Consider the following 22295-nt stretch of genomic DNA (forward strand, 5'->3'; position numbering starts at 1 on the left):
TTCTCTCCTGGGCCTAGGATATAGCCAAAGGCTCTGGGAAGGGGACAGGTGTCGAGTTCTTTTTACTCTGCAGAGTTGGAAGGTGCTAGAGAATCCAGAATTTCCTCTGGGAAGCATGAGACCTTCTTACACATTGATACCAGCTTCATTATCAAACTCACACCTCCCAGTGCAAGGTTGGGCCTCAGACAGCCTGCCCACCTTCCATCTGCTGGAACGTGGGTGTCCTCTATCCTTCCTAGGTGCTCCCAAGACCCAGAGGCAGGGAAGATGCTCGCAAAGCTCTTCACCAACAGAAAGGAGACCATTCCTCACGAGTTCTCTGAAGACTGTCTCTACCTGAACATTTACACCCCTGCCGACTTGACAAAGAGCAGCAGGCTGCCCGTAAGTATGGGGCCACTGGTCCAGACCTGTGGGGTTCAGCATTGGGCTCTTCTTTGCCACTGGGAGAGAATGAGGACATCTGGGGGCAAGGACATTACAGTCCGGGCCTGAATCTAAACCTTCTATTTACCTCCAGAAAGGCATAGGTATCCTTCCTGTCTGTCTGAGTGTGTCAGACTCTGCAGGAGGTTGCCTTGCATCCGAGAGTCCCATCTTATTCTTCCAGACCCTCTTACACTAACAAGGACAGTGATGGCAAGTCTTAGTTGCACTGGAGGGAGAACGTGATCCCAGAGTAGCTAAGACATAATTTCAATAAACTGAAGCTGAAAAAAAAAGCCTTAATTTTTAAAAAAAAAATAGTTCACATGAAAGAAACTGATATTCTGGGGGAGGAAGCTAGGGCACACAGTTGGCAGGCAGGGCAAGAGCATGGGTCTTTGGACCTTTAAAACAAAAAAAAAACCACAAACAAATCTGTGCTGTTTGATAAGGAGTAGCAAAGGTAGCTGGAATGCCACCTTTTGACCCATAGTACCTGTGATAACTTACATTGGCCTGTGACAGAGGTGTGAGGGGAGGAGCTGGGGGCAGCCTCTTTTGCCTTTTGTCAGTAATCCTGGGCTTTATTGTAGGTCTCTGTTATCAGTTACTGCCTTTGGCACAGGCAGAGGATGCAGTGAGTCAGCGTTTCCCACAGAAATGAAGGGCCTGAGATGAGGCAGGCTGCCATTTGCCATCCAGCAGTTGGGAAAGGGGCTTTGGGAAGAGGCGATCCCTGGGTGTAACCCCAAATGCCAACTCCCTGCCGGTCTCCACAGACAGGAGTAGGGAGAAGAGACTTTGAAATTGGGACTAATATGAGATCCTAGTCATGCTTTTCAATGGACGGGAAAGTGGGGACAAACATTCTTTCACTCAAACTCAGATTTCTTCACGCATTTCTTGTGTGCTCAGTGCCCCCAACACAGCCGTACTTGCAGTCAGGGAAAGCAGGGACAAGAGTCATTCTCACACAGCCTGACTTGAGGGAGCTGACCATCTCACCGTGGTCTTACGATCTGTTTCTGGTGTACCATTGCTCACCAGCCCTTGCCTCCAGCTTTCCTCATGAGATGGCCTTGGCTTAGTTGAGGTGGCGAAGAACCTGGTTGCATGAGTGAGGGGGCAGGGGCTGTGGGAACCCTGAGGCCGGAGACCCTTTCCTTAGGACAGAGGTCCAAGAGCCACAGGGTCCGGGGTTAAATTCAGGTTCTGCTTCAGCTGCTGACTCACTGTGCTGTGGATTGTGGGCAGACGTGGGGGACTGGAACTCAGTGTACAATGTTGGCCTTCGCATGACCTGACCAAGCCATGCTACCACAATCTTATTAGTGAGGGGAATTCTTGCAGACAAAGTGTTTCTTTTCTTTCTTAGCTGAATGCATGGTGAATTAGTCTCTATTTCATATAGAAGTAATTTCTTCTTCTGCTTTAGTGTAACTCCATGGTTCATAGTACACATTATGATTTCTTTTAAACAAATAGGATTTTGTACTTCTCTGCTCTGTAGGTTAAATCACACACACACTCACACACAAACACACACACACACACACACACAAATTGCAAACTTTTGCATCCTTTTAACTTCAAGTGTTATCAGTCTTTGGTACACAGTAGTTTCTTAAGTAATGTTAGCCAAAGTACGGAAGACATCCTGGAGGAAGCAGTGGTGACTAAGCAGAGTGGGAGGACTGAGGAGACACTGTAGAAGCAGGATCACCAGGCTGGTGTGTTCCTCATCTCTCAATCCCTTCCCAACAGAGAAGTTTAACTTAGCACTGAAAGGTTAGTGGCATGAAATGAACTGGCAGTCCAAGGGCTGCTTCTTGGTAATGTTCAGTTGGTTGAACACCCTAGGCATGAGGTCATGGGGTTGTGAGGAGAACATAATGTCCTTGGTCTGTGCTCTTGCATGGTGGTTTTCTCAAATTGAAATCGCTAAAGGATGGAAATGAGGAGAAAGATGGGGACATTGAGTGTCACAACATTTTAGGCTGTTCTGAGAGAGGTGGAAAGGAGAGTGACTGCCTATTGCAGCCTTTCTGGACATTGGTGTGTTTGGGGTGACGTCCTTGAGTCACAGTCTAGATGAAGGCCATCAAACCAGATGACTTCTGCAGTCTTTGCAATTCTGCTGCCTATGACCAGTGTGATTATGTTATTGTCTAGGTGATGGTGTGGATCCACGGAGGCGGACTGGTGATCGATGGAGCATCAACCTATGATGGACTGCCCCTTGCTGTCCACGAAAATGTGGTTGTTGTGGTTATTCAGTTTCGCCTGGGCATCTGGGGATTCTTCAGGTGATATAGTAATACTCCTCTCTACGTATTAGTCCTGAAATAGGTCTGTTTCTGCTACTATATAATAAAAAGAAAGAGACTATGACATTATATAGAGTTCAAACTTATTAGATTTGACATATTGAAAGTCCAACATTGTATGGTCGCATCAACAAGCCATTGGTGAAAGCCCTTGGCTGTGTTACAACATGATGCAGAAACAGAAAGGGGATCTTAACACACAGGTAGATGACATGGTGAGACTGGATGCCTGGAAGTGGGAAGGTGAAGCTTTCCTCTTTTCATAAAAACTTATTCACTAGCCGGGCAGCGGTGGCGCACGCCTTTAATCCCAGCACTCGGGAGGCAGAGGCAGGCGGATCTCTGTGAGTTCGAGACCAGCCTGGTCTACAAGAGCTAGTTCCAGGACAGGCTCCAAAGCTACAGAGAAACCCTGTCTCGAAAAACCAAAAAAAAAAAAAAAAAAAAAAAAAAAAAAAAACCTTATTCACTGGAGAAACAATCAGAGTCACAAGAGAACTACATTAGTTCCTTCCATGTGACCAAATACCCTTCTCCTGGCTTCAACTTTCACAAGTCTTATAATTGCCAAATGTTAGCACAGCATAGACCAGGACTCCCACACTGAACCCTTGGTGGCAAACCATGTACAAACCCTAGGGATCAGTACAAGGCCTTGTTACAACCCTCGTCTAAGGTCCCTTGTGTCAAGCCGGATATTCTTACAACCATCTACTGTTATTTAGCTATTTTAATGCTATTGCTGTCCTGCACAGGGCCAGAGTGCTCTGGTAGACTGATTAAGTAATTGTTCCTCTACAGCATGCTTCTGTGTTATTTATAATGACACGGATGTCCTTGTCAAGGCCCACAGCCCCCATTCTGACTGCATCTCACACCAGCTGTGTTTGCACTTTTGTTCCTGTGACCCTGAGGCCTTTGTATCCACTGTGCCTCCTAACTGCGGTTCTCTTCTTCAGAGGCACAAACACATGCCCTGATTTGCTTTCTGCTGCTGTGTTAGAACACTGACCAAAAACAGCTTGGGGGAAGAAAGGACTTATTTGGTTTATGCTTCCAGGTCCTAACTTCTCCCGGAGGGAAGTCAGAGCAGGAAATTAAGCAGAAACTGAAGCAGAAGCCAGGAGGGATGCTGATTCCCTGCTTTCTATATCCTCATCCTCAGCCATCTTCCTTATGTAACCCAGACCTACCTAACTAGGGATGGTGCCATCCATTGTGGGCTGGGCTCTCCTACATTAATCATCTGTCACAACAACCTCACAGACATAGCCACAGGCCAATCTGATCTGGGACATTCTTACATTCTTCGGTTAAGGTCTCCTCTTCCCAGGCGGTTCCGGACTGTGTTAAGTTGGCAGCAAGAACCAGCACAACTCATTTACATGATTTATTCAGGTTTCCCCGTAAGTGAGGCTGCCTCAACAACATCTTTCCTCGTTATGCAATCTAAAACACCACCCTTTTTCCATACCACTATCTTCTCTTTACCCAATTATGATTTCCAGTATTTGTCGTCATATTCTGTTTCCATCTGTCGGCCTGTGGTGTACAGTAAGAGTCAGTGTAGTCAGATGTTTTATGAGTTTTGTTCTCAGATGAGCTGCACATGTTAAACCCTGGTTGTAGGCATGGTGGCCCCTGACCACCTGGTTTCTGGACAGTAAGTATAGAGCCCCACTTGGAACGTTGCTGTAGGGATGAACAACTGGTGGATACTCTTGTCAGAGGTGTGGGGATGGCCTTTTCTCAGAAGCTTCACATAGAGTCCCAATCTCACTCTAGCCCTTAGAGCACAGTCATGGCATTTCTAAATCTACCCATTATTGTCTTGCAGCACAGGAGATGAACACAGCCGGGGGAACTGGGGTCACTTGGACCAGGTGGCTGCACTGCGCTGGGTCCAGGACAACATTGCCAACTTTGGGGGCAACCCAGGCTCTGTGACCATCTTTGGAGAGTCAGCAGGAGGTGCGAGTGTCTCTGTTCTTGTAAGTGTCCCTGAGACCAGGCCTCTGTGTCCAGGCTTGATGTCTGCTGAGGAGATCTCTTACGGACTTGATGTCTGCTGAGGAGATCTCTTACGGACTTGATGTCTGCTGAGGATTTGATGTCTGCTGTAAGAGTACGGACCAGTTAGTCTGGCCTTGGCACTTTTGCTCTCATAACCTGGATTCAGGTTGACTTTACTTATCAGTCAGCATCAGATATTGGCTGGCTAAAGATTAAACTTTCCTCAGCTCTTAGGGAACTCAGTTCAGCTGTGTCATGGGCCATAAAAAGCACCAGTTGTGTACCGCATGTACTGCACCATGCCACATCTCCACTTCTGATTTATTTAGATTCTCTTTGTTAATTAGATTAACATTGGGGTTGATTTCTCTCAAGAAGTGTTGCGTCTAAATTCCAAATAGGAAGGGGAAGGGCATGAGTGTAATTACTTGGTTAAAGCCTGGGTCTGCACAGTGAAGGGACTTGGGCACCCAGCAGCCTGGGTCTACACAGTAAAGAAGGAGGCCTGTCTTCAGATGGTCTTTCCATGCTCAGGAGGAGAGGTGGCAGTCTCCGGGACTGAATTATATGGTAGAAAGTGGGACATAAAATTGGAGGGCATTGAGGGGAGCAATTGAAAGCACTGGTGACTTCTAAGACCACCCTAACTCACTCTGAGTTGGACAGAGAATCAGCCCATCACTGCATTTTCAAATACACTAATTTCGTATTTTGATTGTCAAATGAAGTTGGGTGATGGTGCATATCTATAATCCTATCACTAAGAAAGCTGAGACTTAAAGGCCACAAGATAAAGGTCAACCTTGACTAAAGAACTAATGCTTGCCCATTCTGGGCTATTTGGCAACAAATGTTTTCTTAAGTGGGAAGCAGTCTTCCGTAGTATTATCTTTTTTTTTTTCTTTTCTTTTTTTTTTTTTAGAAATGCAAAGGATTCCAAAGTGAAAATAAAACATATTTACTCAATCACATTAGACCTTTGGACTATTATGATTTTAATATTGTAAATAACAGGAGCACATTTATTTTTTATGAGCCTCTGTGATCAACTTTTCTTTGGTTAAATTCTGAGTAATATAATTCTGAAGCAGAATTTTGTGACTAAGAATTGTCAAATTGTCTTTCCAGTGGTTTGATTGTAGAGAAAGTCTCTTGCCATGTTCTTTTTGTTTGGTTCTTGTTTTGGGTTCTGTCTTCACTGTGTCTTTTGGAGGAGGTGGTTTCAGGGTGACCCTAGGAACAGGATACATTTATGCCCACAGAGCACCAGGGTCCCTAGATGAATGGTCATGGCAGCAGAACAGATGGGCAGAGCCCTGAAGAGTAAGCGAATCTCAGATCACCTCCTTTGTGTGCAAAACCCTCTTCTTCTCTTCTCCCTGCCAGGTGGTGTCCCCGCTGGCCAAGAACCTCTTCCACAGGGCCATCTCGCAGAGCAGTGTCGTCTTCAATCCTTGCCTGTATGGGAGGGATGCCAGGCCCATGGCTAAGGTAGGAGCTGCCTGGGACAGCTACTGCACCCTTTAGTCTACCGCCTTGAGTCCTCAGCAGTCTTTCTTGCTGCAAGATTCAGCTGAGGCTCTCAAGGGCTGCCTGAAATAAGAATGAATGAACAGGAAGGAGTGGATTTATTACCCCACATCTAAGCCCACATTCTCCACTTATTAAAGTTCCATGGTTGAGTATGTTATCCAGGCCTCCAGCAATTCTGCACACATTTTAGTGTATTGGAGACACGATCACGTCTGTACATGTCAATCTAATCACCATCCTGATCTGATGGAAAGTGAAACACAGGGAGATTGAATGAATGGTCTGGCAAGTGATAGAGGTGAGCCTAAAATCAGGCAGTGAAATTCTTGATTTTAAACCTTTAACTTCCAATGGCTTCTTAAGAGGCTTTTTGTTCTTACAATATCCCTCATCCTTTAGTGGTCCTGGGAATGGACATTGGGCCCATTTTTATCAGAACAAGGTAACAGAGACATAGATATTGTGTAACCAGCTCTAACCATGTCTTAGTCGGCAATAGAGGTTGCTCTCTGGTACCCAGCCCCCACACTTTTTCCTTTAGACTACTTTCAGCAACCCTCTTCCATCTTCAGAAGTCAGGCATGGGCTAGAAGCCACAGTCTATGTGGAGGGAGCCAAAGGATGTGCTCTTGACCCCTGCTCTCTTATAGAAGTGGCTGCTCTTGCTGGGTGTAAAACCACCACCTCAGCTGCCATGGTTCACTGCCTACGCCAGAAGACAGAGGATGAGCTCTTGGAAGTCACACTGAAAATGGTAGGTGTGCCCATCCTTGTGTCCCCACCCTGTGATCTTGGCCAAAGGCTTGACTTACTCAGCTGTCTTCTGAAATAGCTTGTCTCCTCTCAGGACAGTGTCAATATTGTGATGTGAATTGGGTCTCACTGCTTCCTTTACAGGAAATACATGTAATAAATAAATAAATAAATAAATGTGAAAGTGCTTAGTAAGACCATTATAGGAAATTCCATGACCATCTTCCGCTTATCAAAGCTTAATATCATGGTATTCTTATTTTCAAGTATATTTTAAGTTATACTTCTACACATAATCACAAAAATGAGTTAGGAGGGTGAGGGCATGCAATACAAGGCTTCTAAGGAAAATGTCACATACAATCTAGGACAACCTGTCCTGGAAGGTATTGCCCACAGTGGGCTGGGCCCTCCCACATCAATCATTAATCAAGAAAATCTCCCAAAGACATGTCCACAGGCCAATCTAATGGAGGTAATTCTACAATTGAGATTCCCCCATCTTAGGTGACTCTAGTTTGTGTTGAGCTGACAAAAATTATCCAGCACAATATTTCCCCAGCTTTCTAGTGTCCATTCATCCTTTAACCAATTCTATTAATTATTTTTCATTAGTCTAGTAGAGATCCATCTAAAACGCTTAATTCTTCTATTTTCAATCTATCTCATCTCTGTTATTGATCTGTCCCAATTGTATCTATGTGCCTTCATGCAGACCTTCAAAACAATGGTCTGTAGGATTCCTCTAGAGACCACAGAAGTTCTCTGGCGCTGTGTTGTTTCTGCTTGTCCATGGAATGAGCCAATGCGAACATAGGGTTTCACTGTCAGGCTTAGGTTAGGTGTTACAAGAATTAAGAGAAGGCTATTGTCTAATACTTAGAGAAAAGGCAAATATTTCAGGCACTCTCCATATGACCCAGGGACATCAGCTTGCACAGGAATGGGTGGTGACTTTCAAGAAGCCAAGAGAACCCCATATCCAAGAACAAGCTACAAGTTTTAGGATCTTGTAGGAGTACTTCCAAGATTATCTATTGGTCCAACATGCATGCACACATACTGTATGCATGAGCATGCACATACATACAGCGCACTCTTGGATGGTGGGACTCCAATGCACAATGGAGGCATTGTAGCGATTGTTTCCCCTATGCAGGTGAACCCAGTTAGCTAGAGTAGTGATATAAGCACTGTCATCCTTACAACAAAGTAAAGCGATGGGTTACAATGAGTTCCAGTAATCTTGGAAGTTCAGTTTTCTGATCCCAGATGAGAATGTTCTTCAATGTCCCATAAACAGGAAAAGGAATGCTTTGTAATAGACTCCTTCAGCAAATGAAATGTTCTGGGAGAAATGGTCTAGCCCAGGCTATGTCTAGATGTTCTGAAAATACTTGGGAATGCACTACCTCTATTACTCAGTTTCCTGTTCTTTTCTTTTTCCAGCATTTCAGAGTCATACCCTATCTGTTTAGGAGGCATTTCTCCTTAATTTAAATGATAGACTTAATGTAAACTCAGGTGGACTGACATAGTTTAGCTGAGATTTCCGACTTACATGGAAGTAAACTGTAGTGGAGGGCAGGTAGGTGCCAAGACCACCTGGGAAGAATGGTGCTGCTTTATAAACCACACAAGGGACCTTGTGGATTGTACTTGAGAAGTGAAGGGTTAAGATGGGGTTGTAATCTGGAATCTTCTTTACCTGTCCCCTCATAACTGAGATCATGTGTAGTTGCCTGAATTCATGAAGCCAGCAATGAGAAAGGGGGACAAGGTGGAGGGACTTCTAGTCTATCCCAACGACAGCCTTATATCCCCACAACTCTGTATGCCTCTTACCCCCACTTTGACCAAATTCCACTACTCTGCAGAGGAGACATTGGGGTATTGTCGTCAGTGAGAGGAGTTGAGGTGAGGAGCACAGCAATTGGAAGCACGCATCCTTTCCAGAGTTCCCAAGACCCTGAGTGGGTTCCAAAGTCTGTCCCTTTGCTGCCACTACCCCATCATTTGGATCCTCCCTGTGCCCATGCCCAGAGGACTCCGACCCTGTTTCATATTTGTTTCTATGATAAAATAGCCTGAGAAAACAACTTAGGGGAGAAAGGGTTCATTTTAGCTCACGACTCCTGGTTATAGTCCATCATTGTGGGGAAATCACCATGGCAGTTGATTGAAGGAGCTAGTTGCATCACATCCTCAGTTGGGAACCAAGGTGAATGAATGCATACACGCTCTCTTGCTTGCTTGTGCTAAGTTATACAATCTTATACAGGGCTACCTGCCTAGGAAATGGTGCCCCCTACAGTAGTCTAGATCTTTCTACACCAATTAAATTTCTTAGGACACTTTCCTAAAGACAAACCCACATCCCAACTCAATGTAGAGTTTATCCCGTTGAAACTCTCCCAACAAGTGGTTTTAGGTAGTACCAAGTTGACAATTAGAGCTGACCATTAGAGACTTAGGATAAGGTTCTCTTGATCTTGGGCCTAGCTAAGGAAAACTCAGAAGAAAGAGTCTAATACCTCTAAGGCCAAGCTCTAAATATCAGCTTTGGACAAGGAAGTTTTCTCACCCAATTTCTCTGCCTTTGTTTCCACAGAAGTTTGCTACTGTTGACTTGGTTGGAGACCCCAGAGAGGTAAGGGCCTTTGCTTTCTGAATTACAGGCACTAAATCTTATAATTAAGACTAATACTAATTTGTAGAACAGTACTATTATCTGTGTGTGCAAGGCTGAGGTCCAGAGACTTGTGATGGTAACATAATCAGGAGGACCAGGGGCAGGGGCAGGATGACCTGTTTCCCAGTCCAGTGTTCCCACTCAGCAACTCAGTGTCCCCCAGAGTCACCTGCGCCCCTCTAAGCGACATTTCCTGCTTTTATAATGATCCTATAGAGTAGGATGCACCAGAACCTTTCATGTTCCAGAGACAGATGGCTGAGGAGCCCTGGAGCCATTGATAGGGAGTACGGGTGCCCTGAAAGGACACAGGGATGATACACTGTGAAGGAGGAGACTTTGATCTCAGTCCTGAGGGTCCCATACTCTTTCCACCAGCCGAGAAACTCCAACTTTGCCCTTCCTCTCATCCCTCCTGCCCTTCAAGCCCCAAGCACTGGCCAGGAGACTAGTTCTGCAGTATCTCAGGTCTCACCCCCTCTGCTTCATGCACAGGGCTCCCAACACTCCCCTGAAAGTTCCTACGAGAAAGAAATGGGACTCTTCCAACATTCAGAAAAGTTATAAGAAGCCCTTGAGGGAGGCATGTTGTGATTTAGGTACTGGGACATGAGAACAAAACATAGAATCTGTTTTCCTACAAATAGGAAAAAATAGTGAACTTATGTGCGTTTTATACATTCATAGATAAAGAGTCGAAGTAAAGACATAGGGGGATGGAGAGTTGCACAGTGATTTAATGTGAACAACAGGGTCAGGGGGTGACTTGAACTGTTGGCAGCCTCTGGAGGAGCTCTAGAGGATGGAAAGAAACCAGCTGTTTGGAAACCTAGGGAAAAGAGCTTCTTCGGGGCCTGCTGAAGAAGGTTTGCATGTTTCAGGAGGAAGCAATTAAGGATGAGTGGACCTGAGGCTGGGTGAGTAGCAGAAGTAGGAGGTGGGTTGGCCAATGAAAGGCTTGGATTGTGATTCAGTATGAGGGCAGTTGTTTGAGGTCTGTGAAGAGAGCAGTGATGGTGAGTTTACTAAAGTTTCTGACCATAAGGTAATACTGGACTGTAGGGAAGGGATGGGGAAAACCAGCTGGGAGGCCGTGGTGTGACTAGAAGGCACTGAGTTTTTTTTTTTAAAAGGATCGATAATATGCCAGGGCATTGGGCAGTGAGGTAATACACTGTTTTGGATCCAGAAACTGTGAAGGAATATCTGAGCAGGACTACTGTGGATGTATGGGAAAAAAAAAAAACAAGGAAGGATGCACGTGACTTCTCTTCACCCAAACAGGCAACATACGCGCAGCACAGTGCAGAGACAGAACTCCAGGGGACACTGGCAATTGCTCAGGTGTCACAGTTACTATGGGGTGACCTCCTCTTGGGTGCAGTTACAACCTGGTTTCCCTCTGTTCCATCATTTTTCCTGATTTCCCTTCTCATCCCCCAATGTCCCCCCTAATATCACCAGGCTTACTCTTAGGAAAATAAAACAGAGCTACCAATCTTAAAATGCCTGATCTTTGCTTTAAGATGGATACCCTCCATGGAGATGGTCCTACAAAACATTGCTGACTGCCAGGGATGTTCCAGACATTATACAGAGAATATGCTCCACCCTTTACTCCCTGTTCCCGTGCATTCCTCCAAATCAGAACTATTCAAAAGTCTCAGATATAGCCCAGCACGGTGATACTTTATCCATGAGGCCATTCCTTGCTCATTTTTGGAGGTGGAGTGGGGGTGGGGAAACGTGTGTTCACAGAGGGCACACACAATTGCTCTGTGTGGCCTGCACGTATGTTCCTTCATAGGAACTGCTTCTGTTGCCTGCACCCATGATGGCCTCTCTGCACTACAATTTTCCTACGGCAGGAGTAATTGTCCACAGGCCCTAGTCTCCATTGTCACCCTATTGGAGGAGGGTTTGCCCCTCGCCTGCATATCTCAGATGCAGAATCAAGTCACAGTTTGGTTACCTTGAGTGCTAAGTCTGATGTCTTCTTAAGGCTAATTGTATTTTTCTAACAGTACAAATTTAGACATGCATAGATGGATGTCCTCTACCATATCCATGCCTGTAGTCACAGAGTCTGTGTTTGAGAACTTGCTTACTTAGGAAACCATCTCTGGAGCCCTAAACCATCGCTCATGACAGTATTCTGGTGACCGGCACAGTGTATGTGAAGCAGGTGCTGCCCAGATTCCAGCTTAGCCCAAAGAGGAAACACTTTGCCTTCCTGCTCACAGACCCACCAGTGTCTCCCTTTGTTCTCCTAGTGCTTCCTTTAAGAACAGTTTAAGCTTTATAAGCTTTAAGCTTTAAGAACAGTTTAAGCTGGTTTTTAAGATGTCCTTTATAGGACTAATTCTTTTAGAATTTTATACATGAATATACTCTATTTACATCATCTCTACCCCTCTCTCTCCCCACTCCACGTCCTCTTTCTTACAAGCTTTCTGTTCTTTTACTCTGCATCTTGGGATAAGTGTTGCATTGTAGATATATGGAATGGGGCCAGGCAACCGTACCCTGAGTTTTGACCAGGAGCCTCTGTTTACTGCAAAAAGAAGCTTTGTGGATGGGGGTGAGAGCTACAGTCACCTCGGTGAAAACAGATGACTGTTTAGAACACAGTTAGAAGCTATGTTGGTTCAGGAAACCATCAGGAGCGGGTTCTCCTTAAAGGTCTATGACCTCTACAGCCATGGGTGGTTGACTAGGTTTGCAGCTATGACCTCTACATCCATTGGGTAATTGACTAGGTTTGCAGTTACAAGTGTGGTTTCTCCTCAAGCCGTATCCAGGCTTGTGGGGTATGGAGAGATAAGAATTGCTGTGGTCGGGCAGTTAAAATTTTCTTAAACTAGCCATACAAAATATTAAGTTTAATTATGGTGTTTCAAAACAAATAATAATTAATATGAATTAATTTGCTTTTAAACAATTTGAATTCTGTACATGTGTGTGATACATACCATGTTTACCTCCAACCTCCCTAAAACCCACCAGCTCCTTTTGTTCCTACAAATCTCTCTCTTACATTCATAACTATTTGCTTCATTTTGCCACCCAGTAAGATTATCCAGGGCTGTCTGTGTGATCATGGGTTTGGTGGGTTCAGCAGGTTGCATACAAGACACTGGATCCTTAGCACTAGAGTCTATTGACAGTCAATAATGCAGAGCTAAAGGACAGGACCCTTCTTACTGTTGATAAGGCCTACCTCATACGCGTCCAGTGCAGGTTATAGATTATTAATAGAAATTGCTGTCTAAAGAAGGTGGTGTTACAAGCCTTCACTCTGTCTTCCAATATTACACACTTCCTGCCACATCTTCCAGAATGTTCCCCGAGCCTTGGCAAGTGTGGTATACATATCTCACTCAGACCTGGGAAGGACAGTCACAGACATTATATTTCCATTTCCCCAGAGCTATCCCTTCCTGCCCACCGTGATTGATGGAGTGTTGCTGCCAAAGTCACCAGAAGAGATCCTGGCTGAGAAGAGTTTCAACACTGTCCCCTACATGGTGGGCATCACCAAGCATGAGTTTGGCTGGCTCATTCCAATGGTGAGAACAAATGGCCTCTTATACAGGTGTGCTCACAATCGCAGCCATCATGAACCCCCTGCTGCTCAAATGCCTTCTTTTCACTTCAGTGTTCTTTGAAACCAGAACATATGTCCCCATTGTCATGAGTGGGTATTTCCATAGCAGTATCACCCAGAAAGCCCAACTATCCTATGGGAATCGTAGACCTGGAAACCCCTCTCCCCAAACACTGCCTTTCCTTGGAAAGTCCTGAAATTCATAAGCTGGAAGGGCCAGAAATAATACCTGTGCTGATGGAGCAACAGAGGACATCTACAAAGGAGAAGATGCTGGAGGGCAGGGGTCAGGCTGGGGCTCAGCAGCTTCCACCTTAGAGTTGAACTCTCAGGCCCTGGGAGATCTCCACAGGGGCTCTGAAGTGCCTCAGTTGCCTAGAGTCAGAGGCAAGTCATTGAGTTAGTTCTGAAGTTCAAGCAGGATTGACTCTTTAATATGTCAAAGAAAAGATCAGACTCAAAGAACTCCAACTGGGTAGTTTCAGCTTACTTTTGGTAGAGTGACTGAAATATGAAAAAGAGAAGGTGTGGCCTGAGTCTGGGTCCCTGACTCTGATATCTAAAGAGGTTTCAAGGTTGGGAGCTCAGGGAGTGACGTGAGCGGTGAGTCTGGCACAAGGCTGTTGAGTTCAGTTCATGCTCTCTCCTCAGGACTGGAAGTTGAAGTAAAACTCTCACCAAAGTGAGTTCGCTGTCCTCCACAGTAGCCATAAAAGAAATCAAGTATCATCTCCCCCAGATGTTTACATTTCCCAAACTTTTTTTCAAATGTCAATCCAATTTTTTTTTCTCAACTCTCAAGAAAGTAATTCTGGAAGAAATTATTAGCTTGCAGGACAGAGAAAGGACTGGTAACCACAAGCATTTTAACTCTCCAACAGAGGGCTCAGGGGTGAATCTGTCCATCACCAAGTGCAGGCTGAAACACAGAGTAACTTCCACTGACTGTCCTGAGCTGGTGTCATGCTAGGGCACGGCCGTTAGCTGCTAGAGTAGGGTCGAGTCTCTGACTGCAGAAGTTTGAACAAGATATGGACATACCAGTGGCGCTATTACTGCTCTGGAGAAGAGCTTCAGGGATAATAAAAAGTGTACAGTCACAGGGCTGGCTTTGGCTTCTTTAGTCACCTGAACTATGGGAAAATACATATATATACACACTATATATTGAAGTATTTATAAACAGACATATATAAAATTTATTCCTTACAAAGAAGATATTTTAATATGTATGTATATAAATATGTACTATATTAATATGAACATTATGTAATAAATGTACATAAAATATACATTATATGTAACATGATATATACAGTATGTGAATGTATAATATATTAATACAAATATAAACAAAATGTTATATATAACATACATTCGTATTATATTTTACACAGTATGTACACACAGCCACATACACCCATGCACACACATACACACACACACACACACACAGACACACACACACCTTAGTGCTGCTCATTTGTTTCATCGGTTACTTATTCAAACATGAACTCTCATACCTATTAAGACCCAGGAGAGAAGTTTCCTTCTGTATTGATTTGATTGTTTGCCTCTTTTGACTCTTGTCATTTCCCCATAATTCATGACTGTTCATAAACACTTCTTTAACAGTTTCAGGGCTTTCCACTCTCTGAAGACAAACTGGACCAGAAGACAGCCGCTGTCCTCCTGTGGCAGGCCTACTCCATTCTAGTAAGTGTTGAGAAAATCATGGAAATTGGCTGAGAAACAAAGAAGTCTGTATGTTTTCCCTGAAAGCACCCTTACTCAGTGGCTGGAAAGGCCTAGGCGCGGGGCTCAGCTCCAGGTTGCTGCTCTTCCCATGTTAAAGTCCTTGGAAGAAACTCACATGTGTGAGCTGCAGCCCAAGCCCTCCCCGCTGGTGACTGCAGGCAAGTTCCCCGAAAGCAATGAAAGTTAGTAAATGAAATAAATAAGATGGAGGCAGGGATTGGTGGCATAAGACTTACGTAGGTGCTATGAGGCGGCATAGAGAAGGGGACACCACTGGTGGCTGCAGAGTTTGTGCTCTCTGCACTTCTGACGCACAGGGTGCTGTTATCTGCAGGCCCCTGGGTGCCCACGAAGCTAAAGAGAAGCTATGTAGCTGCAAGACTTATGACTTGTATCTTTTCTATTCCATTTCCCAGGAATATTATATTTTGAAGTTAATTTGTTGGTTACCAAAGGTGTCTTTCTTCAGAAAACAAGGGGAGACAACAAAACTTGCTTTTTCTTAAGCACCCAGGGTGTTATTTGTGTGTGTAGAGAAAGGTACCCTTCCTCCAGGACAGAGCTGGAGAAATCACCCACTGGATAGCAGCCCTTAAGCCATTGGGTGGCTTCAGTCACTTGGACTTTACCCACTGAAGCCATGGGACAATAATGATATATTGCTGAGATACCTAACCTCCAAAATTAAAATCTATTAAAAACAGAATTCATATTAGTCTTCCCTGGGCCACACCCTCCTCCAAAAGTTGCCTTCTTATGCACTCACCACCAAAACTAGGAGAATTTGGCCCTGAACTCAAGTGGCTCAGGAGCAATGAATCCATGGCAACCACCTCGGGGGGGCCCCATTGCAGCAGGTTAGGTGGTCACTTTCTGTTCCATTTCAGAACGTCTCTGAGAATCTGATTCCTGCCGCCACTGAGATGTATCTAGGAAGGACAGATGACCCCGTGGAAAAGAAGAGCCTGTTCCTGGACTTGATGGCAGATGTCATGTTTGGTGTCCCGTCTGTAATTGTGGCCCGTAGTCACAGAGGTGAGTCTGGAGAAGGGAGTAAGACCATGAACTCGCCAGACAGACCTCTAGCCTCTGCCTTGCATCATAAAAAGACATGAAATCTGCTGAGGGTCAGGTCTTGAAGGCCAGTTCCCTATGGCCTGCGAGGTTTAGTATTGCTTCTGCCAGTAAGTGTCTGGGAGAAAAAGGTTCACATGCAATTTACTCTAAGAGGTGATGCCAGCACACACTCCAGAGAGATGAGGAAGTGACCTGGAGACCAACCTGATGAACGGCCCCCTGAGCCATCTTTATAGCCCCACGGATTATACTTTTAATATGTTGTTGAATCATAAATGTCATTGGAGGTTTTGAGGTCTATGATCATGAAGGATATTGAACTGTAATTTTATTTACCTGTAGTGTCTCTGCCCTATGTGAGCATCAAGCTAATGATACTCTCAGTAAAAGAATTTTACAGATATTTGGGAAGAATCTAAGGATTAATACCACAAGCTCTTCCCTTTAATTTGTTGTTCTGTTTATCAGTGAACTTGTAATAATCTGATTTTTTTTCATTGATGGGGGACTTCTAATTATTGATCCAGTCTCCTTATTCCACACTGATCTGTTAAGATTGACCATTTCAGCCGGGCAGTGGTGGCGCACGCCTTTAATCCCAGCACTCGGGAGGCAGAGGCAGGCGGATCTCTGTGAGTTCGAGACCAGCCTTGTCTACAAGAGCTAGCTCCAGGACAGGCTCTAAAGCTGCAGAGAAACCCTGTCTCAAAAAAACCAAAAAAAAAGATTGACCATTTCTTCTTGTTTCTGTCTCCATTTGGCTTATTAGGCCAGTTATTTACCTGTTTTAGTCATCGGTCAGCTGCTCAGGGGTGCTTTGCTCTGTCCAGATATAAATCCACGAGAGATTCTTCAAGTACCGGTCTCTAGCAGCTCTGGTGTTTGGCAGCCTTGACTGTGGGTGTAGGCAGGTGGGGTCAAGCAGCGGGCAATCTCTCATGTTACAGCCATGCACTGCTGGGAAACAACATGACACACATGCCATCCTTAGTCCTGGAAGCGGTTCAGCTCCTGTCTAGGCCCAGGAAGCCAGGACTCCCCAGTCCTTTGCTGCTGTCATTGAAGCTTCTGCAAAAGCAGAAAGCTGGTGGGTATAGGCATCTAAATTCCTCAGGTTTTAGCAGGAACCGGTGTTGCAGCTCTTGAGTGGGCCCATGAGTATAAAGTTCCTTATCCCATAATACTGATCAATGTCACAGCTCTGGCTCTGGACCCAGGGTCTGAAACCCTTGGCCTAAAGGACTTGATATCTTTTGTAAAAATCTTCTGTCAACCAGGGTCCACAGTCTTCCTTTTCCAGCACCTTACTGTTTATATCCCTCCTTGACCCAGGTTCCCCATTTTCTCCTGCTAACTCTCCTTCCACTGTCTTCCTGGCCTGGCTGTTCTCAAGCTGCTCAGCTGCTTCCATTTCAGCAGCTCAGCCAGTCAACACCTCTACTGCCACTGCCATTGCTGTGGCTCTCCATTGTCACTTTCTTTGTGCTACAGCGCTGCCCTCGTGACTGAATTAGGCAAGAGAAGAGCTCTTCAAAGTCTCACACTAGAGCTGATGTCTCAGTACTGGAGGAGGGAATATATGCGAGTATTTCTCAGCCATATCACCAAGTGAGCATGAATAGCCTGCTTTCATCCAGAGAGGGGGTATTTGTTCAAGAGGTCTTGCATTTTCTCCACTAGTCCCAGTGGCCATCTGCTAGATGGCCAAGAGAGTTGCTGCTCCTCTGACCTTGGTGTGACAGTAAAATGCCTAGGACAAGCTATTTCAATCTGATTTGAGGTGCTGTACCCTCAGTAGCCCCGACTCTCAGTTTTCTTCACTTTATGGTTGTCTCAAGGAGTCTGTGGAGTATTCAAGTAGGTTGATGATGATTTAAGGGTTGTTTAACTGGCTGATTGACAGTCCTTTAGCCTAAGGAAGCCAGTACAACAAAAGGGACCCCCAACAGTTGTATTAGAGACTCAAGATGCTCCCCCTTCTCCATATTTGCTTATTGACAAGAAAACTGACACGAGGAGGGCCCACAATAGCCAACAGAACTTATCATTGACACCGATGATGGTTGTAACCCTCTTAAACAATTTCCCACCACACTAGTTCATGGAAGTCCCCTTAAATTACACAATTCTTTCCAGTATCCAATTCTTGTGCATCTATTTGTCTGTAGTGGTCTCTTACGGTGCTGGGTTGGTTCAACAAGTGTAATCTACCACATCTGTTGAACATGGTTCAACAAATCAACAAACCTAACCCACCACTTAAATAGACTAAAGAGCAGAAACCACATGATCGTCTCATTAGACACACAAAAAAATGCCTTTTACAAAATTCACCATCCATTCATGATTCCCGGAGAGAATAGGGATACCGGGGAACATGCATCAGAATGGTAAAGGCAGCACTAACGAAGCCCACAGCCAACATTTATTCTAAACAGAGAAAAATTCAGAGCATTCCCATTAGAGGAAACAAGTCAAGTATGTCCCCGCTCCCCTGTTCAACATGGTACTTGAAGTCTTAGCTAAAGCAATAGATGAATGATGGAGCATGAGGGGACAGAAACAGGAGAGGAAGAAGGCAGTGTCCTTATGGTGATAAGATTCTGTGTATAGCCGGGCGGTGGTGGCGCACGCCTTTAATCCCAGCACTCGGGAGGCAGAGGCAGGCGGATCTCTGTGAGTTCGAGGCCAGCCTGGTCTACAAGAGCTAGTTCCAGGACAGGCTCTAAAAAAGCTGCAGAGAAACCCTGTCTCGAAAAACCAAAAAAAAAAAAAAAAAAAAAGAAAAAAAAAGATTCTGTGTATAAAGACCTTAAAGACTCTATTAGAAAACTCCTACAGCTGACAGATAATGGTCTTTAGAAACTGAACTCATGTCTTCAGCCTTGGTGACAAGCTTTCTATCTCCTGAGACATCTTGCTAGCCTGTAGCATAATCTAATAATCTACACTAAACTGGTAACAGCATAATTTATTAAATATAAGAACATTACATCCCTGTCCCTCAACATACACTTTCTTCATGTTTCTGATATCAGGATTTACACCATCTGGACAGAATCACAATGTATTATAACTCCAGTTATTTAATTTGTAGCGTCTATAATCATTGGTATAATTAATTTCTATTGACCCTTTGCACTCTACAGGATAAAACTGTATCCACGTTTCGACTACAGTTCTAGAGTGTCTTGCCTGTGGCTTGCTCCACACCAATGGTTTTGGTGTCTCATTGCTATTCATTGCTTTTTTGAAGCTTTTGTTAAAGACCTGGCTTAGCCATTCCCATAAGGCATGTCCAGAGGCAGTGAGTTCCACAGCTTCTGTCTGGAAAAGTTGCTATGTCTTCCACACCCTTGGAAAACCCCTCTCCTGAGCACAGTGCTTCAGGCTTAGGTTACACTCCTCCAACACACTGCCTGTATCACCTGCTCTTCCAGCCTGTGGGATTTCCTCTATGATATTGGATGTAGGTTGTGCACTTCCTTGATTGTGAAGATCTTACCTCTGATGCCTCTGGGGTTCTCCCCTCTCTTTCACTGTTGATGCTGTGAATGTTTTGTGTCTTGGCTAAAACCAACTGGAGGCTGCTGTGCTTCCTGACCTAATGCTGGGAATCTATCCCAGACTGGGAACATTTTCAGTCACAATCTTTTGAAATAAACTCTCTGTCCTCCTTCCATTTCCTTCCCTCTGCAAGTCCTCTTAGTCAAATGTTTAGCCTGGTTACAGCACCCAAAGTCTTTGCTTTTGTTATATGGAGCCGCTTGTTCATCCTGACCACCCAGAACCAAAATAATCACACAGAAACTGTATTAATTAAATACACTGTTTTGACCCGTTAGCTCTAGCCTCTTATTGGCTACTCTTATATATTAACTTAACCCATTCTATTAATCTGTGATTTGCCACGTGGCTGTGGCTTACTAGCTAAAGTTCCATCTGGTGTTTGTCTCCATTGGGGGGCGGGGTCTATATGGCTTCTCTCGGACTCTACCCTTCTTTCTCCCAGCATTCAGTTTAGTTTCCCTACCTATCTCTATTCTTTTGCCCTATCAGGTCAAACAAGTTTTCTTTATTAATTAACCAATCGTATTCACAGCATGCAAAGGCGATTTCCACATCATGCTTTTCTTATTGTTACAACTTGTAACTACTAAAATGTGTGTCTTAATTTCCTTCCCAATATTACATTGTGATTACAAGAAGTTTAGAAAAACCAGAAGTTCAGCAAAAGGTAGTAAAGATATCTTGAGCAGTGTGCTGTGTAAAATGTATCCTTTCATTCCCAAAAGATCTCTGCTGTATAGGTGGGGTCTGAGTTCCTTTCTAAAATTACCAAGTGCCAGAGACAAGAGCAAACCCTGTTTCCAGCAAGATAACTTGAAGCATTCGTTCCATAAACAGCTTTCAGAATCACAGGGTTGCCAAGGTTACAGGAAGGGAAGATGTGAAAGGTGTCTGTCTATTCCTCATCCTTTGCTGGGAGGACATATGTCAGTCAAAAGTTTTGTCAGTGAACATATCATGATGTGAAGTAATGACAGCAGTGTAAAATATACAGAAAATTATTTTAAATGTGTATATTATGATTATATGGTAAAACTAAATTATAATATATAAAGGTTTGTACATGCACACACACATATATCTACATAAAATACGTAGCCTATAAAAGTGGGAACTTCTCTGTATAACATAATTACATATTTTATTTTGACTTTGATTTTTACTTTTTCTGCAATTTTCAATCCTCTTACTCTACCCATGGAGGAGACACTGTAAAATTTCTCCACCAGGCTGACATACTCACCCTCCCCTTCTTCAAGTCACTCCTCTGTGAGCCCAGTGCACAGTAATGAGGCTCCTGGACCGGGGCCTCATGGGCTAGTGCATAAGGAGCAAGGATTGGTGGCTCTGTTGATACTGTGAGAAAAGCGGCATCTTGAGTCACGCAGAGGACTTTGTTGGTACGCGTGGAAGGCAGAGGAGATGGGAAAGAGGTTGGGAGAGATTCCTCAGCCCTTCTGATTTGCCATTACTTTATCCTATTGTGTGTAGTACCTGCACTACGGGACAGTACACTAGGCAGGAAAGGGGCTGGAGATTTAAACACATACGCACACAGACAGAGACACAGGAACACGGATCATCCTTGAAACAAGAATGCCAACTTTATTGTGCTCCAGTTAAACTTATATAGGGATCCTTAACTGAGAACCATGCCCCAACTCCTGGGATTTTCAACTGTAAAACCTACCAGAAACCACTCCCCTGCCATCAGGAACTCATGAGGATCTCGTGCTCAGAGCAGCTGCAGGCATAGGAAAACAAGTTGTTTACTCCACTCACTCTAGCAGGCAAAGGGTCAAGTCAAGGGGCCAGGGGTCTGCAGCCCCCAACAATGGTGATCTTATACTTGGGCCAAGCACACAGCTGGATATGAAACATGAAACCTCCAGTTTCTGCATAGATTTTAAAAATCTAATCATCCTAATTTTCAGAGCGGCAGCCCGGGTTTTCTTCAGCCTGCTCTATAGGGCTAAGAAAACCCTAAGGATGCTCAAAGGCATCTGGACGAAAGACAGCCATGTGGTTCTAGACTGCCCTCGAACCAAGACACAGCTATATTATCATTAACAGACATCCATGTATTTATTGCATGCAGGGATTGCATTAATTGTTCATTCAATAAACACCTGTTCAAATTCTAATTCCACATCAGCCAGCTGTGCAGCTCTAAACAAGTCACTCTTAAAAAACTATGTTTATCTCCTCTGCAGATGAGGAATGTATTCAACTGCAGAGCCTAAGGTGTGTGTCTGGAAATGTGACCTGTGCATGAATCCATGTCCCCACAGATGCCGGAGCCCCTACCTACATGTACGAGTTTCAGTATCGGCCAAGCTTTGTATCAGACATGAGACCCAAGTCTTTGATAGGAGACCACGGTGATGATCTCTTCTCTGTATGGGGAGCCCCATTTTTAAAAGGTATCTTTGTTGGCTATGACCTTGGTGGTCTGAATCCTGGGTTTGGGTCTTGGTTTGACGGCCTGAGTGAGTTTCTCCTTGCATGATACTCTGAAGCAGGGCTCAGCTATAGG

General features: G+C 44.5%; 1 protein-coding gene across 1 annotated transcript in view; it reads left to right on the forward strand.

The window, feature by feature from the left end:
- LOC119801648 (liver carboxylesterase 1) overlaps positions 1-22295 on the forward strand; it is a 30113-nt gene that overhangs the window by 4188 nt on the left and 3630 nt on the right. Inside the window, exons 3-12 of the mRNA XM_038312247.1 lie at positions 243-387; positions 2602-2735; positions 4594-4747; positions 6156-6279; positions 6953-7056; positions 9667-9705; positions 13176-13316; positions 14990-15070; positions 16000-16147; positions 22051-22182. Of these exons, the coding sequence (XP_038168175.1) occupies positions 243-387; positions 2602-2735; positions 4594-4747; positions 6156-6279; positions 6953-7056; positions 9667-9705; positions 13176-13316; positions 14990-15070; positions 16000-16147; positions 22051-22182 (1202 nt within the window). The remainder of the gene's footprint in view (positions 1-242; positions 388-2601; positions 2736-4593; positions 4748-6155; positions 6280-6952; positions 7057-9666; positions 9706-13175; positions 13317-14989; positions 15071-15999; positions 16148-22050; positions 22183-22295) is intronic.

Source organism: Arvicola amphibius, chromosome 15 (genome assembly GCF_903992535.2).
Source record: "Arvicola amphibius chromosome 15, mArvAmp1.2, whole genome shotgun sequence".
NCBI lineage: Eukaryota > Metazoa > Chordata > Mammalia > Rodentia > Cricetidae > Arvicola > Arvicola amphibius.